The 18,947-nt window shown below is 39.7% G+C and overlaps 1 protein-coding gene across 2 annotated transcripts in view; it reads right to left on the bottom strand.

The window, feature by feature from the left end:
- STAG1 (STAG1 cohesin complex component) overlaps positions 1-18,947 on the bottom strand; it is a 156,997-nt gene that overhangs the window by 92,939 nt on the left and 45,111 nt on the right. For both annotated transcript variants that reach the window (XM_072344212.1, XM_072344213.1), the window contains exons 4-5: positions 14,669-14,833; positions 2,738-2,834 (exon numbers count right to left, since the gene is read on the bottom strand). In XM_072344212.1, coding sequence (XP_072200313.1) covers positions 2,738-2,834; positions 14,669-14,833 — 262 coding nt within the window. The remainder of the gene's footprint in view (positions 1-2,737; positions 2,835-14,668; positions 14,834-18,947) is intronic.

Below are 18,947 nucleotides of genomic sequence, written 5' to 3'. Positions count from 1 at the left end.
CTAATGGAAAAATGGCGCAAAGAACTACTTTAGCTCCTTTGAGTATCTAATTATTGGATGGAGATGCTTTTGCTGGCTTAACAGGACAACCACTTCATTCATACTCAGTCACCTTTAAAATATAAGAGAGATTATTGAAGTCATGCTGAAAATAATTCTCTCATGTTTTAATTGTCACTATTGCACAAACCACAACACATTATACAGAAGTAACTGCATAAATACTCCAAAGCGCTGACAAAGGATAAGCAGACACTTGAACATTTGGTTAATTTTTATTGAAAGTTACACACATCTCACACGTTAGCCTGCACAATCCACAATATTTTCCACTTCTGAATAGTTTCTGCAACGTGACTGTTTATTCCTATTTACAAGAGGTCACTTCTCATTTAGGGAAAATCCCTAAGCAAAACTGAAGGATGCCCAAACTCACCCCATGTATGTACTGCCCAATAGAATGGAATAAATGTGCAAAAAACACCACTTCTCTAATCATCAATATTTGTGTCAGCTTCAATACTGTCGCTAAATAAAACTATTAAGTTTGATACCTAAACAGTCCCTAATTAAAGCCAGAATAGGTGTGCACTCTTCAGCTATTTACAGCTTTTGAAATAAATCTTAACCTCTGTGTATTTCACACATACTTAGATATATTTCTATTTGTTAAACTCAGTGTCACTTTGAAGGCTCCCTGAGGAGCCTCCTCCCAAGTTAGTCGCTGCTCTCCTCCCTTCAAGTCAATACTCACAAAGTTAGATCTGTTAACAGTTAGCATTTAGATCAGAATTGTACTTCAGATAGAAATTAAAATGTCATATAACAGAGTGTGTACTCTTCCAATGAAAAAGAACCTTTGGTCCTCCTCACACAAACACAGAAAACGGCCAGATTTCCATATCTCATTTTCTTTAAGGGTAGCTTACTACATGTCTTACCCTAAACAGCCTATCGAGGAAATCCACCATCTTGTGGTAAAGCTTTTACTTTCTATACTGTGCAAGCAAGCTTGCAGTGTGAGAGTGGGAAAAGGCAGGGCTGGGAATGGCAAAGAACAGAGCTGTCTGCCAGGGTTTTAACCCTCTTAACAGCTGTGACTGCGCCCACTGCAAAAACACCAGCACAGAAAGAAATCCCTCCACCACCACACTATAAGGTCAAAGGACAACCTCCTGCCCTTGCTGTTTGAAACTGAAGGGCCACTATAGTAAACTCAGCAGAGATACCCTGTGAGTGCAGAACAGAATACTGAAAATTGATAAAGTTTTACCATAAATCCACCAAACAAAAATATAAAACCCATGAACAGCATAAAAATTAAACGCCATCAGCCTCTTGAAGTGCTGTGCTTCACACCCAATAACGGATAGCTTTTCTGGGAAGCAGCTGCTCCAATAGCATATGGCTGACAGCGGGCACTCAGCCTGCGTCAGTCAGTAACAACATGTTTAAAGATGCAATTCTTCTGAGATTTTAAGTGCTGCTTTCTCTAATAAGGAAATGCAGGAATTAGGGGAGAGCAGCCAAGGAATGGAGGTGTAGAAGTCTGGCCTTTTTTCACATACACCTTTAAAAAAGAGTGGTAAAAATAAAAAAAAGCAAATAGAGTTCAGCCACTTTCACATAAGCAGCCAAACAAGTCTGGAAAATATTTCAGGTAATCTGTGTGAAAAGCACAAACACAGGCTGGTATCCTAAACCCCAAGCTTCAGTCCTTCCATCGCTCCTGTCTTTCCTACCATCCATACATGAATTTATTTTGTTACAAAAAAAGGTTTGCTGAAGCTACTGTTGGCTTATGTTTCTTTCACTCTGATGCTTTTACCTGTACCTGGGACTTCTCCTTATACTTAAGATGGAAGGAAATGGACTTCTGACTAAATCGTTGGATGATCTGACAATATTTACACATCAGGTACAAAACGAAAGAAAAGTATTTTTGAAGTTATTTTCAGTAATACTCAAGGCAAATAATACAAAGCATCATTAAACTATTAACAGTTTGGCTCTGGGTGCTACAGACAGTGGAGTTTTGTCTTCCACTCATTTCAAGGTTGAGTTAACTGTAAAATGACAATACATGAAAAATTCATTAGAAAACATATTGGAGCAAGAGAATACTACAAAGAGCAGCCCATGCTAGATAAATGGAGACTGAATAATTAGGGTACAGAAGACTATCCACTGGCTGCTGACTTGATACGGTATTACAGAAGAAGAAATAAGACTGGTGCTTCTGAGAGAAAAAAAAATGTAAAACCAAAAAGCCAAGAACAGCTTCTTTCTTCCTATTTGAAGGCAACCCAAGCCTGACTCCCTCCTCTTCAGTTAAAAAAAGTCTTATTTTCCTAGAGAAAGAGAAAAAAAAGGCAGTTGAAGTGTAGTTACACCCACTAATTCTTGTAATAAAAAAATTAGGAAGAAAGAGAAAGGGGAAGTAAAGATACGCCTACCTTGATTAACAGATCTTTTGTCTCCTTTCGCTGGCGATCAGTGTCTCTGTGAGGATTTGTACACTTTAGGATGACGACAAGAAAGTGAGAAAAACAAAGGGTATGCCCTTGACAAACAACCTTGATAAAAGTATTCCTGAACGTAGACAATATTTCTGTACAAACCATGCATACACAGAATACCTCCACATGCCTCCCACAACGGTATCAGCATTTTCACTAATACACACTTGCATGACTGTCAGATTTATTCTATACAACTTGTTTCCAACGTTCTGTACCTCGACATCCTGAACACTGGATAAAGAAGTTGATTAAATCCAGAAGTGCTATGTCCCTGTCTTGTTTATATGATTCAATCCAGTCGTCCACCACGGACTGTCAAGAAAAAAAGAATACTTATCAGACACTCTTAAAGAAACATTTTATTAAAGGCAACTTATTTATTCTTTTCAGAGTAGAAGTTCAGAACTGAGAATTTATTTTACATAACTATATGCGTGTACAAACACAGAAATCTATACACCTTCTCTCAGGGTGGAGACAGAACAAATATTGTTAGAGAACAGAACTATATGCACTGTTTTCTGTATTATAATCACATAGAACACAGATTCAAATTCAAATGACTTTAATTCCTGCAGAATTTTACTTGCAGTATTTATCCAGTTTCACACTTGTGTTAAAAAAAACAACTACAACGATTACATACAGAAGGACCAACATGCATGCCCAGAAAACTAATGAGCAGAAATCATTTGGGGATAAAAAAATGAATTTACACTGCATAATGAACATGTCAATATTTATAAAGGTCTGAATACTGTATCAATCATTCAGGAACACTGTACACAGTTCAAGAAAACAGAATGAAATGAAGAATATTTTGTAAACAAAACCAATTTACAGAAGTTGGTTTTATAGTGTTTGGAAGTCATTAAGCCACGTGAGACACAGCTTACGAGGCAGAGTCAGTTTCAAACTGCACTAACTATATATAGCAGGAGATGTTTTGATAATCACCCATAAGCAGGCACAACACACGGTCATTACTATGAATAACAGCAGGGAAGAGGACAGAAAGTACACAGGTGTTGAGGTTTGTCACATATTAATCTCTGGGGACACAGAACGTGCTTCATGAAAATATTCAGTAAGTGAATTTTGTCAGCCAACATAAAGGTGCAATCCCATCACTGGAAAGAGCTAGCAGCAGATGTACATCAGCTGAAACTAATGGAGAGATGCACAGTGAGTAGCAGAGCCTATAGCTGCTTCCCTTACACTGTGCCCTGCAGTTCTGACTACAGAACAATCAGTGCTGGGGAGAGCCATGATTTTTAAACCTCCCAAAGTCACTAAGAGGAAGCAACGAGGAAGAATCAAACAAAAGGAACTGTGGAAATAATTATAAAACTGCTGTAAAAATGCAAGAGAGTTACGTAGGTTGTGCGAGGTCTGTCCACAGCATTGCAAATAGGGCTTCTTGTATCAGTCTCACTGATACACAGTATTATTAACTCTCTATTCTGACTTCCTCAATAACACAAACAGGGGCTGTAGTGAATTGTACATGCTTAATGTAACTATGTTATCATGTTATGATACTACGTTTTACTCATTTCATTAGGAGAAAAAAAATCTGTCCTGTTCCATACACCAGACAGCACTCACCAGGAGAAGCATGATTAGGCTTTTGGAGCATACCTGACAAATGGATTATTGTATTTTGGAGTTTGGGTTTATAATGTATTTCTGTACTTGCAAGAACAGCATCTGCCAAATGAGCCAATATGCTCCATCTTTCACACAGATCACTACATTTGCTCTTAACCCAAGTCAGGATGAGGCTATCAGCAGTTATTCCTAATCAGTGTAAATCCCCATGCATCCCAATTGCTGATAGGAAAGTTTTTGGAGGTGTTGTCTCCCAGCACACTCACACACACGCACAGTAGAAGAAACTCCAGAAGCATTGACTATCTGCTCCTCAAAAGGAAACAAAAAAGGAAGATCTGGCTCAAATTAATCTTGCTGAGAAAACTCAAAGCAATTCAGAATGCTTCACTTTTATTTCAGCATGAATTCAGACCCATTCTTCTTATTATTATTCCATCTGCAGAATCCCCCCCAGCACATAAAACCAAATATAGTTGAGTGTAAAAATGTTTTACTAAAGCAAATATTGACAAAGCTTAATGACCAGCCTGCTGGTGAACTGACAAAACATTTGTTTGAGCAGCTTTACTAGTGTACCTATCAGAACAGCATGCAATTGCCAGCTTAAAAAACAGTGGCTGGGCCCAGCCAGTCAACAGGCTCTGGCCCAACAGGCCTTACCCAACTGGGTAACAACTCACTGATACTTCCAGTCACTCTCCTGAATCTACAGCTCAGAAGTGTCCTGGTCTGTGAATATTGTTCCACACACTTCATTTTTATTGTAATGAATGCATCTGTGAACCAGACACTTTGCCATCGACACCATTTGGCTGCAGCGTGTCTCAAGGATTAACTGTCCACCGCAAAAGAAAGGAAAAAAAAGAGTAACTTCTGTTTTAAATTTGCCAGGAGCCATTGGTACTCAATGCCACCTCATTCTTGCAGAGTTCTTACACTTCCATCGCATTCTCCACTTGCCAGCTCTCAGGCAGAAGCACCCTACTCAGTGCTGTTGTGATTTGCACAGAAGCACTGCCGTATTTTTATCTTCGCTCTCAACATGTTCTGAAGTTTACTACCTTTCTTTTTCAGCCTGGAAAATCTCAAATGACTTTTATGCATTAGTATCTAGTTCTCAGCCAGGGAATGTGCTCCACCCACAGCCCAATTTCACTAAAACCTTCCCTCTAGAAGCAAGGCCGACCTGAAAGATTCCTTTCCAACTTCAGTTTCACTCCTGGTTCTTGCTATGACATTCTGCCCCTTCTGCACTGTGCTATAAATTACATCAGTGAACCCATCTGGATTAAAAAAGAGGATGCAGAGGGAGACTGGGAGGAAGATTTTCCCGTTTTGATTCTACTTACTTCAGTTTTTTTGTTTGTAAAAAGCTCCTCCAAACTGTAGCATCAGTTCAACTCAATGACCTTCTGCTTCTCTTTTTTCTTGGTCTTTTCATGTAACTACAATTAGTGAGGGATGAGCAATGGCCTTGAGCACTAAGCACCCACTCTGTCCTAGCTAGTACAGCACTTGCTATGCTAAGCTGAGAACCATGATGCAATTCAAAGGACAGAGACAAGCAGAAAATATCAAGTCCCATGGACCAGACAAGAAGCACTGCAGAGTCACCAGCACCAGCAGCAGATAAAGAGAAACAGGCAATCAGAAATAATGCTTAGAGCAGGGACAGCAGGCAAAGTCAGCTTCTTGTACCACCTGGACCTAGTAAAGACCAACAGAAAAACTGAGCTAAAACTTCTAATGTTTGGGTATGATTTGCCTCACCTTAATTATGTGCACAGCACACAAAGTTTTAAACTCAACGCAGTGTGTATACGTTCATTATGCATTGGCTGCTCTGAGAGCAATGCCTCCTATTTTATGAGGTTGGCCCGTGATACCACAGGCCACATGTTGGTCGGATGGCAGCAGAGGTTGAACCTTCCCTACAGTATTCTGTTCCATCTTGCTGCCATGTGGCAGATGGCAGCAGAGGGGCAGTCAGACAAATGGTGACTGACATGGAAGTGCAGATGAAGCAAAGATGTGTCGCTAAACTTCTCCATGTGGGAAAAAACAAAACACAGTGATATTCACCGACTCTTGCTGAACATTTCAGGAAACCGACACTGGACGTAGCACAGTGAATGGTGGGCAGCGCTCTCCAGCAGCAGCAGCAACTATCAACTCTGCTGGTACAGATTATTATGAGTGCAGCATGCAGGTTCTTACCCATTGCTGACAGAAATGCATAGCTGATGGTGGTGCTTATGTTGAAAAAGAGTGTTTTGTACCTGAGAATTCGCTCCATCAAATGGTGGTACAGTTCTCATGGTTGTACTTTCCATGGAAATAAACAAGAGGCATTACTTTTGGAGCAACCTACAGACTTACATGTATATATCTAGCCAATATTCAGTAAAATCAACAGTACAATTAGCCTGTCCAGAACAGGAATGCACCAGGAGGCAAGAAAACTCCTGCTAAACGCTGCTTACAATGACACCAAGCAGCGCCCTGCTGGCTGCCTGGGGCGATGGGGTGACCAGAGGCACCAATGCACAGCCACACAAACCATGCTCACTGATCCTGGAACATGAGGGGGGGAAGTATTTCCTGTGGATCAAAATGGAAGTCAGACCCGCAGATCTACATAATTCAACCCCTCATACACATTTGGCATGCTTATTCGTAGGGCTTTTTTTTAGGGATTACAGTTTAAGGCAACAGGAGATAATGAAGCCAGACTACATATGCTACAACAGTTGGAACCTAATCAAACTGTTAACTTTTGATGTAACAGAAAAGAGCTTTAAATCAGAAAACATTAGGATGAAAAAAAAGATACATTTCAGACCCAAAATAGAGACAAATACCAACGGAAGCAAGAAAAAAACAGCAGTAATCCAAAAACTGGGAAAAGAGGTTGAATGAAGAGAAAAAGAAATCAGGCAGGCAACAGCAATGGGTGCAACAACGGATCGCTGCCAGAAAAGGAATCTGTTTGCTAAACATGCATAGAGGGAAAGACTCCCATTAAAAACAAGGACTTCTTGCTGATAGTCCACGGGTTAAAACTAACCCTTCCAAATGAATTGATCTTGTTACTACTCTCACTCCAGTCATCCCATTTCCAAGGGTATCTCAGACATAAGCAAACAACAAACTACACGAACAGTTCTCATAGCAACAACTCATTTCCTGATCCCTTCCCTGTCATCCCCCCAGATACAGAACTGATGTTGGAGCGAAGGCACCAGGGGATGAAAGGCTCAGAGCTCTTTGGAAAAGAGGCAGCTGCAAGTCAGCTCCATCCAGCAGAATTCACCCCAAAGTCTTGTTGCCTACTTGAGGAAAACACTTAGGAAAGCTGGCACAAATAGACTGCATGAGTTGTGCTGGTGGTACCCGTCTGCTGCCAGATGTCGTTACCTTCAGAGAATGTTGATCTAACATGGAAAATAACACTTCACTGGATGAATTCAGCATTCCTGGGAAGCATGACATCTATAGTACAAGTTCTCCAGGTGCAGGAAACCAATGCTTTCAAGATCACCAAATGCAATGAATGTACACAGCAAGGAAAAGTCCCTTGACAACATGATGATGGACAACAAATGAGAAAGCACATGAAAAACTCTCTAGCAACTCTCTAGCTTCTCATTTTCATTGCCAGATTGGAGTAAGCAATTAATCCAATACCACATGGCCACTTCTAGTTCTTTGCCCTAAGAAAGCAGCCATGTGTGCACACACACATACATACCTACATCCACATATAGAAGCTACAGATACATACACACAGATGCACCACAACTGAGTCAGTTACTGCAATGGGTCCATGCTACAGAAATGAATGTTTTCCAGTACTTTTTGAACTTTAAAACGCTTCCATTCTTATGAGAGCTGAGAGAAGAATCAAGGTCTTCTGCAAATAACAATTGATATATTATGAATAGGGGGTCAATACAGAGATTTTAAAAATTCCACTTCATTATTTCTCAGATAACTGCTTCAAAACCTGCAGCGCAGCAGTGTTGGAAGACAAGATTTAACAAGGTTAGTAAGTAAAAAATAAGAAGCTTGAAGAAAGTTAAGGAAGCAACAAAACAGATCCAAAATCTGAATAAGTAACTTAAAATCAATCATGGGATCTTTACGGATGTACTGACCTTCACACCTCTGTAAATCAGAACGCCTTTTATTCCTGAGAGGAATAACAGGTTTAAATGCCAGTAAAAGCTAAAGTCTGAGGCAGTGAATGAAAAAAATGAAACTCATTATCTTATTACCTCCTGGAGGCTTTTCAGCGATGAATCAATTTCATATTCCTACAGTGCAAGAATATTACAACACTCAGAAGCATTCCGTGCTGGAGGAGCCATAGGGACTAACTGCTGATGATACTTGGCTAGCTCATGTAAATTAGCACAGTCTCCCTAAATATTAATGAAAGCTCATTTCATAAAGCTATTTCACAACTTAAATTAAGCAACAATTTGGCAGCAGTGCTACCAGCAGAAAACAAGCACTATATCCAAAGGGGATGTTCAAGTGAAAGATCTGAGTCTACTGTACACTGAGGCAAATAATGATAAGGAACAGTTCGATAATTTGCTATTTCATACAACTGATCATGGACATGCTTCACTTACATTGAATACAATGGACAAAATAAGACTTGGGGCGTTCGTACTGAAGGTACAAAACATAGAATGAAAGCATACAATGTGGCTTACACTGAGGTCTTCTGCCAACGAACAGTTAATCAAATGAAATGCAAAGCTTACTGAAACTGAAAGCACAGTGAAATTATGATTTCAGCTATCTGTATAAAGAACAGCCTCAAGAAAAGGTAAAAGCTAGAATGCACACTTTAACAAGGGGTGAGAATAACTTAAAAGAACAGTGAAAATAAGAATACAGGGAAAGAAACCGAGGTACGAAAGACTTGGAATGTTCTGTATAAAGTTCTCAAAGTAAACCTATATCCTTTATTTCCCTTCTCTTTCCCTTCCCTTCTCTGTAATGGAAGTCATTTAGGGTCAAATTTTGTGAAGACGGAGGTAATTGCACAGAGTTACTAAGGAGAAGGCAGCACCTAGCATGTCAAAGTATGTGCCATTTAAGGTTGCGCATTAGACTTCCAGATGACTGATTGCACTCCTAATGGCAGATAGAAATATACACCCACAGAAAGAACTAATGGAAGGTTCATAAAACAGAACTGCAGGCTGAAAAGCTGCAATGTATCCTTTTTCCTCTAAAGATGGTTATTTTAAATTAAGAGAGTTCATGCTCTGCTAACTGCTAGAGAGCATTTTCTAACGAGCCCAAATGATTACTTTAAATCTTACTTTAATGTATCACCGACTCTTGTTCTCTTTTAAGTAAAGACAAGAAAATCTGCTTATGCAGTGCGTATCTATGTAACTTTTTTCCTTGAAGCACTGAGAGTAAAGAAATAAATTCTTAAAGTGGTTTATTCCCAATAAAACAAAGGGACTCACGCTGTCCACACAGAGGCATCTGTGTTTGGCATTTTGCATATTCCTATGCAGAAGAACTCGCATGGGCTATCATTATGTGGGGCAAGCACTCCAACACATTACAAAATGGTACAAACTGTGTGCAGATCCTGATCCCTCACAATTTACATATCACAAGATTTCTAAAGGGCTCGGTCTGCTTAAATTGGACCAATCATGGGCACAAATGGTTCTGATGGTTGTGCATGAGGTTTGAAAATCACCAGAGGAGCACAGAAACAAAATCGGTTATTCCAATCAGAATATCATCAATTCATTAAAAGCCACGCTTCAATTTCTTTTGCTAGCGTTATTCGCAGAGTTCACGTCATCTCAGATACTCCACAAGAGGCTGACATTTCAGACAGTAAAAAATTCATCTGGCTTTAACCACAGTGGGCAATTTCACAAACGTCTTTGCAGACTGCACTGCAAGTTCACCTTAGCTGCAAAATCATCAACCATGAATTATATAAGGGAAAAGAAATACTGTGTGATGACTGCAGGAAAAAAACTATTTGGTATTAAGGGATACATCTTCAATTAATGAATGTTTAGTTTGGCAGCTAAACTGTTGCTAGCACAACAAGCATGAAAACATGTACCTGGTTCTGATTTTTCCTTTAAAACCAATAGCATATAACCAAAACAAGCCAAGATGAGGTTGCAGAAAAATTCATCTATCAGTGTCAAAACCAAATGCTATTTGAAATGACAAAAATAGTTGCAGTGATTTTATTCTGTAAACTTTAGAGAACGTATATTTAAAACTCCTGGGGAGTTTCTGAGACAGCCTGGTAAAATCCCAGGTCATTATCCATTCTTCAAGTAAGAGAATGCAGTACTGCTACAATACAGCAAAGGACTAATAAACTATGCTTTCAACATTAAGAACAGGAATAATAAGGACAATAATAATAAGGATATTATCCTTAAGTTTTTATGCTGTTAAATCTTAGGAAAAACATTGCCTTCCTGAAATAGTCAAGGTGGATGCAGAGACACTGTCCACTGAAGAGGACTTCTCATAAGAGAATCCAGGGAGAAAAAGCCCTTAAGGCTATCATAGACACAGAAAGGACATTCACTCTGGGCTGCAAACAGTCTGACGTAGGGAGAATTCCCAAAATATATTTTGATGTCTTACCGTCCTTTCTTATTTGCCTTTGCCAGTGACAGGATATTGGACTTCTGAGATGACCCAGTCAGAGCTGGAATGTTTATATTTTTAAGCTCAAGTAACAAGGTATTTATGCACAATTCCTCCTAAATAAGGCAGATGTGATGATGGTTACACAGTCATTTTAACCAAGAATAAGTCTGAGTTGCTGCCAGAGATGAGCTGAATCAGAGAGCCAATCCAGCTGAAAAATATCCATCCCAGTGCCACATCTCTACCTCTTGGTGTGACTACAAAGTACACAAGTGTAAAAAACACCAGTTGCAGGTGTGAGAGAAGGGGGGACCGATCTGATCCACAGCAGCCTCAGCTTATGAAGACAGAAGCAGGCAGACAACAACTGTTCTTAACTAGAGCCGCTGAGAGGTCTAAGGATCACAGGGATTATACTGCATAATAATTATGCAATTAAAATAACTGTGTGACTGTATTTCAGGGAGTTGAGAAAAAAGCAAAGCAAAGCTTAATCTGTGCTGAATGTGCTGAGAAGCAGCTGGTAACGCTGTGCAGGCTCTGGGACTTGCTCTGCTGTAAGCAGAGAACTAGTAGCACAATGAAAAATTCCATTTCAGCATACTGAAATATCTTGGCATACATAGCCTAAAACGCACGTTGGCATATAATGGAGATGTTTTAGTGTGACTATTCAACACCAACATAAAAGCAGAGGGCTCAAATATTTCAAAAATCAACCCTGAAAGTGATGTTTGCAGTTCACTACAGATACGGGTAAATGGCCGTGCACGTAATATAATCTCAGCACAGATCTGTTTATGTTTCAGTACCGAATGCCTTGTCTGATTACTGCTGATTATTTATGGTTTTCTGGGAGAGGCACAAATCTCCTTCGTATACATGAAAACGAAATGCCTCCACACCTGGTCTGACCAACACAGAAGCATAAAGTTTATTACTGCTCACTGGACATGACTGATCCATGAGAAATGTTCAGCTTGCAGCCTAGACAAAACATGAGATGAGCTCTTCAGCTCTGGCTTAATGCCAGGGTCACAGACCAGAACTCAGAGCTCAGGGGACTCAGCTGTGGTGGTGGCGAGCATTAATCCATGGCCTTCACTCCCACCAGTGTGAGCTCAGGCACTTTAACATGAGAAATGATGATACAGTCTTTTCTGCCTACAGAACTGTAGAGCGGGGAAATACAGTGGATATATCTGCACCCAGCATTCAACGTAAAGATAAGAGGCAAATGATGAAAAGCAGAAAAGTGTCATATTTGCATAAGAAAGAAAAACGTGTGCCTAAATAGCTCTATGAAGAGTCACTAGATTAAAGGAATGAACCATCAGAAAACAGTAAGGTCAGACTGCACCACAAAGAAAGAGAATTGCCAACTTCTGAAGCGATTAAACATACAAAAGGTTAAAAAACAAATTAAAACCAATACCAAGAATCCAGTACTGGGCTAATGTGGGTATCACTGATATACAGAGCTCAAATGAGAATGTGATGGATACAGCTAACACTTCATGAAAAAGGCAAAGATCTACAGGCAAAGAGCACCTCTGAAGTTATGTAAGCTTGAAAAATGAAATATTAACACAACTTTGCTTCCCTGGAAGAAGCAAACAGCAGTAAGCTTGCAATGAGAACCAAAACAGAGGAAAAAAATTAAGTGAGAACTGAATACAACTCCTCAGCTAGACTGCCAGGAGCTGCTAACACTAAGCCAGAAAAAGATCTACCAACTAAAATATATCCTGAGAGCAAACAGCTGGAGGAGGCAGATCAGAAATGAAAGCACATGAAGTGAAATTCCCACGTAATTTGAAACTATATTAATTGATTTTTTTTCTGTTTTTCATTGCTGGAAGCAAATTTAAGAGCACTGCAATACGAACAGGCTCATATTACAGAAAAATAACTAAATATCAGTAAATAACAGCTTCTGACAAGTGCAAATACATGGAAATTGACAATACCAACAAACGGCTAAAAAAGCCACAACAAAAACCTGCATCAAAACTATGAGCTAAAAAAACAAAGGCCAAGCACTCCTCACCGGTTCACAAAATCCCTCACCTGTTCCCTTTGATTCATGTGGCATTATCCACAAATTCAAAGTAAAAATCATTTAATCACATGATAAAGGCATCCTCTCCCCCACTGTAACACTGGGCATTATTATTTTTGGAATATTTCTTTAGTCAATTGTATCTCTCATGCACATAACATACAGGCTGAGCATGTTTTAAGCACCCGAGCACCTGCATATAAACACCCCTTCTAGATTTTTACATAACTATCACGTTTCTCAAAACAATTCCTTTGTATCTGAATTCCAAAGGTTTCCTAATGCAAACATACAGATTGCTTCTGTTTAGAATTTAATTTGAGGAAGACTTCTGTTGGCATCTCCTTTGAAACAGATAAAACCTATCAGTCAATTCCACACACACAGCCATCAAACTTCAAAGCAATCACTCACTACTTCTTACTTGGCTCCTGCAAATATCAGTAACTCTAAGACAAACACACTACGTAAAGCACAACGTATGCTCAGTACTGCAGTAAAACCAGAAAATAGACTCCAGATGTTTCCTCAAATCCTGCCAAAAACGGAATTTGAAAAAGCATCGAAATGCAAGCAAGTTGGAAGCCTCAATGTAAAACATGTAGAAAGGAGAGGCACGCAGAACCTGTTGTGTTGTTAGGAGTAAATTTGTTCTGTCTTCACCTACTAGATAAGAAGGGATAATCCTGTATAACCGTAAACACAGCAAATAAGAACAACGTTCTTACATCACTGATTTGAAGTCCAGAGAAAACATTCTATAGCTTTCATGCATGTGGAAGGATACATTGGGCTTCAGTTCTAAGCTATGCTAAAAATAATGAAGCTGTGATCTTGACCCTGATTTTCCGAGTGTACAGTTTTTTCTCATGTGAACCCCACAAAATCAGAACACACTAACTGATGTTGATGTTGCATGAGGCCCATTTTGTTGAAATGCAAAATAAAGGAGGCCTTCCTACACAATCCTTCAGTAGTAACCGCTGCTGGCTTTTAACAGCAATGGGTTATCAGTACTCGGGCCCACCATTCCTTCTCTGTATGCCAAAAAGAAACAGCTGAAGCACAGCAACTTACTAGAAGCGTACAAACGTTGTCAAAAAGAATCACCTACAGAGGTTCTTCAGAAGGGCCTCATCTAGGCTAATAAATAACTTTAAGACCTCAGTACGTGATCAAAACATAGAGAAGTAAGAAACATTTCTGGAGGTGTTTCTATGGAGCTATCTTAGATATTCATCTTAGAGTGAACTATTTGCCTTCAGGGTGTGTCGATCTTTGCTCCTCAGTTAGAGAGGAAGTCTAGGCAGCTAGTTCAGCTTTATTCTGTAGCTCTGGTGGAGACAGCAAGAGGGATGCAAGTACTCAAAAGCATGCGAGCAGCTATTTGGAAGGGTGAAGGGAAAAAAACAAACAGGAAAACAAAAAACTTTGTATCCAACAACAATATCATTTCATACTTTGTCTTTCTGCAAAATGTACTACAGGTAATTGTTTAATGGACTGCTTAATACCAACGTGCATTTTCAGCTCAAAAGCAATCAACAAAATACTTGTGAATTCAACTGAAATAATTACTTTCTGAACTGCCACTTGTCTTTCAGAAGCGTAACAGCCCCCAGCTCCAACACAGCTCACTGTTCCTCATCATATACAGACTAAGATAATGTTAAACATGAAAGTTTATTGGACCATTACAGCTTAAGAAAAAAAATGCATGTGTTTACAACAGTAAGGCTTAGATTGAACTCCTACAGCCAGAATGCCCTGAAATCTGAAGGTGTAACGCAGTTAGGTATTTTACCTGCATAGCACTCTTTCCCAGTTTAACCACTTCAAACAAAGTGACAGGGTCCCCTTCTCCATTCTGCTGAGGGTGGCCATTAGCTCTTCCACGACTTGCTCCTCTTGCTCCAGACTCAGATCGACCTTTGTCTCCTGGAGACTTCCGAGGTTTCTTAGTGGCAGACTGGGCAAAGAAAACCAGCAGAACGAAAAATTTATTATAGCCATGAGATCTGACATCACTTGAAGTATCCTTATACAGCATAGACAGATGCTACACACACATTTATACACTCACACACATAAATACACACAAACATCACAGAATAAGCCAGGCTAAAATGGATCTCTGGTCTCCAATCTTATCTCCTGCAAGGTCAAGGCAAAGTCAGCTATGAAATTCAGTTGATTAGGGCTTTATTCAGTCACATAATGTATATTTTCCATTACCAGTAGTTGCTGAGAAATAACCTAGAAGTCATTGTCGAGCCAAGGAATTCAAAACCACTGAATTCCTGGTTGTTAAGCATCACTTCACATCAACATCCTTATGAGTCTTAATCAAAACAAACAGACAGTTGACAGCATAACTCAAACTAGATAAACGGCAGCAAATTACAGACAGGACAGTAAAAGTGTTTTATGCTGGTATACAACGTAAACTTCCAGAGTAATGATCTTTGGAAAACAACAAATAATTTATTACGCATATACTTGTCATGTGAGCAGTCATTTTCTGCAAGCAGTTATACAACTTTAATGAAAAACAACGTACAAGAAGACACAACAGTTAGCTCCGATAAAGTTAAATAACTAAATTCACAGCCCGATTTGGCAGATCATCAGAATAGCCCCTTTCCTGCTTTAGAATTCAGAGTAAAGCTTTTTTGCCGTAAGTCTAAATTACCATCTTATAACACTTATAACACCTACATTGTTTTTCATCTTATGCAAAAAAACAGTTTCTGGGGGGGGAAATACTAAGATTCCTGTTCCAATCTTATACCTAAAATCTTCGCTTTCTCCCTACTGTGAGGCAGGCAAAAGCAAAAACTGCCATCTGCCACAGAACAATGAAGCCATTTTGAGGAACACTGTTATAGAAAACAACATGCAAGCAACGCTAAAACTGTACTGAGGACAATACTCTCACAATACCATTTACCTTGAACACACAGGCACCCAGTTTCCATTAAAGCTTTTAGTAAAGAGCATCAAGTCAGCATTTTTAGTTGCATCTTCCAAGATGAAAGGAAAGGAATCTCATTTCTGGAATAGAGCTGGTAGAAGACAGAGCTGTAGTCTAACCTTCTCCTTTAAAAGGGATCACCACTGGTGGGGACAGAGAGATAAAGAAAAGGGCGAGGAATAGTGCAACTGTCTCCTGTAAACAGTCAGTTAAGGACTTGCATACAGATGCAAGATAGAAAGCTTAAATAATGGCAGAATAACTATGAAAAGCTTCTTAGATAACATCGGCTTTTATGATTAGAAGAATATGAGTTCTCTGCCAATCAATATTATTTTTTTTGCAGAGTTTCCTTTATCAGCAAGAAAGCTGTGAATACACTAAAAAGTTTAAGATCTACCAAGCTGTGAAGAGACACACTATCACCATTTAATAAGAGTGAAGAAGTAAAAGCAGTTTGACTTAGATACTGATTAGATCTGAAGAAATGTTTTTATGAGTGGCAAGGCACAGGCTGTCTAGGGAGGTGGATGCCCCATCCCTGGTGGTGGTCAAGGTCGGGCACCAGGCAACCTGATCTAGAGGAAGTTGTCTCTGCTCATGGCAGAGTGAGTCTTTAAGGTCCCTTCCAAACTAAAGCATTCTACAATTCCATTCCAGAATGTATAATCCACATGCTTACTCAATCTAGGTGACAGAAAGCCATAAGCATATGAACTAGCTAGAAATACTGCTAAAGGAAAGCAGGAAGGCAAGCTGACGCCCTCCTGGCTAACATAAGCCAGAACACGCCCCCTCTGCATTCATTTTCTCTCAACGTGAAATTCAAAAGGGTGACACAAAGTAGTGCAAGGACTAAGGGAAAACAAGTAGGAGATGGATGTGAAATGCACACACCAAGAATGTGAAGCACAGGTAGTCCTGCATCTCAAAAGAGAGATGTGTTTTCACAGGTTAGGGTGGTCCTTCAGCTCAACCCAAAGTCCTCAAATGCCATGAAGAGCTTCCACATGGCACCAGCCCCTGCCAAGGATAAGTTGGGCTCCAGTAAACCTGACTACCAATTACAAGAGTAACATGTGACACTTCGTAAGATCTGACAGAAATAAATTCGTGTCAAGTCCACTCCCCACAGGATCCACCAAACAATCAATATACAGGAAAAAGATCCTGTGCTTTCTAACAGGAGTGACAACAGCGGTTCCTGTGTGCCCAAACTCACCTACTCTTTCAGCCCTTGTGAGATGCCCGAAATTGCTGCTTTCTGCCTAAAGCCCCTTAACTTGACAGTCACCTGTGGTGGTTTGTTTTTCATTTTAAGCATCAGTCTGTCCGAATCCTGAAGTGGCCTATTTTTCCAGACTCAAAAAGACTGACTTTTCTTCTGCTAATGTGAGGGATCCCTGAAAAGTCATGGAAAAGGCAAGCTGGTTAGCTGCATTGTATCTAAATACATTAATAATCCTTCTTAACGCGGATATCTGCTGCAAAGACAAAGCAGATGCTGATGAAGTGAGTTAGGGCGTCCAGAGGGAGAGACAAAGAAGTAATGCAAGGTAAGGAAGCTAGAGGATTCTTAATCTCACAAAGGCGCTACATGGGAACACGAGCCTGTAACAGCTAAAGCTCACTCTGAGATTCAGGTGCATGGAATCAGCCTGGTGGCAGTGCCAAAATGGACTGCGCTGTCTGAGATGGAAACTGGGGTCACCCCATGAACACCAAACGCCTCCTAGATAGATTTCCCTACCCTTTTCTTTTCTAAACTATTCCAAAACCAAGTTCTAAGCTCAACCTATATACAAAATACTTTACACTGTAATGTCACTATTCCACAGAAGTAAACATGAGAAATATGGACATTACTTCCATCCTCACAGAATTCAGTAGAAGCGATCCTGCTCATGTTCAAAACAGAAGAATGTTCTGATAACCACCTGTCACAGGCAGCAGCCTCAAACAGGCGAAAGCCTCCAAACTACAGTCACATGAAAACAGAAGTTACTAATTACTCTTTTTGGGTTTGTGCATTGGGCTAAACTGACAGCAGAGAGGGAATTAATGCACGTAAGCATCAGGAAATATAGGAGTTTCAGAACAAGCCAGAAAGACTCTGAAATGGTCTTACTGACCCCTGGGTTCAGCTGTTGCTTTATGGCTTAAACAAGAGCAAACAGGAAACAAAATCCTTACCTGTAATTAGGCTAACATTGCAAAAATTAAGCATTCTGTAATAAATTAGCTGATGTTTTTCCTTTTACGTCTTTAAAATGATTCTGAAGGGAAAAAAGTGACTTGCATTTCAATGAACAAGAGAGCTAACAAGCAATAGAGTCCACTGACACTAAATAAAACAAGAGAATTAAATGGCTTGACATTTTCCATTTACATTGGCTAAACTGATGGGAAATATTTCTAGAAGAAACAGACAGTAGAAGAATTACAGGTCATTACATCCACCTGCCCCCCAGTGACTGCCTATATACCCACTCACAACATAAGTTAATTTAAAGTAACATCCTATTTCTTAAGACAGAAGTTTTTTAATCGTTCACTTGAGCAAGACAGAAGAACTTGCTTCTCAAAGGCACCATCATCTCGAGAAACTTTTGCTTTATAAAACTGAGTATGAGAGTATGAGCTCTTTCTGAATGAGCTTGAAAAAGAAGTGAATGAGAAGTGAATGAAGCGAATGAGTGAATGAGTGAATGTGAAGTCAGAAGTGAAAAGAACGGAATGAGTGAATGAGCTTCTGAAAGAGTTTGAGCTCTTTCTGAATGAATCCTTATAAAAAGAAGCTACCTATCTGGCTATCCAGATGAAAGTTATTGGACTCAGTCCTTTGAACTTCACTGCAGAAAAAAACAAGGTGTTCTTTGAAAAACCTCATCCTGCAAACAAAGACAAAATGCAGGACTACAAACACTCCATGTAGAGCTGCATGACATGAACAATGACTTATTCAACTCCAGTTTTAAGGGACAGCCATAAAATACCAGGTCAGCAAGCTGAAACAGGACAGTGACATCCAGAGATGTTACACTAAACCACTAAGCTACTATTAAACTCTTCCAAGAGGATTTCTTCCTCCTGTTAATCAGGATGCATG

The sequence above is a fragment of the Excalfactoria chinensis genome, chromosome 9, assembly GCF_039878825.1.
Source record: "Excalfactoria chinensis isolate bCotChi1 chromosome 9, bCotChi1.hap2, whole genome shotgun sequence".
Classification (NCBI taxonomy): domain Eukaryota; kingdom Metazoa; phylum Chordata; class Aves; order Galliformes; family Phasianidae; genus Excalfactoria; species Excalfactoria chinensis.
Note: the sequence above shows the minus strand (reverse complement) of the source record. Positions and strands in the feature narration are given on the sequence as shown.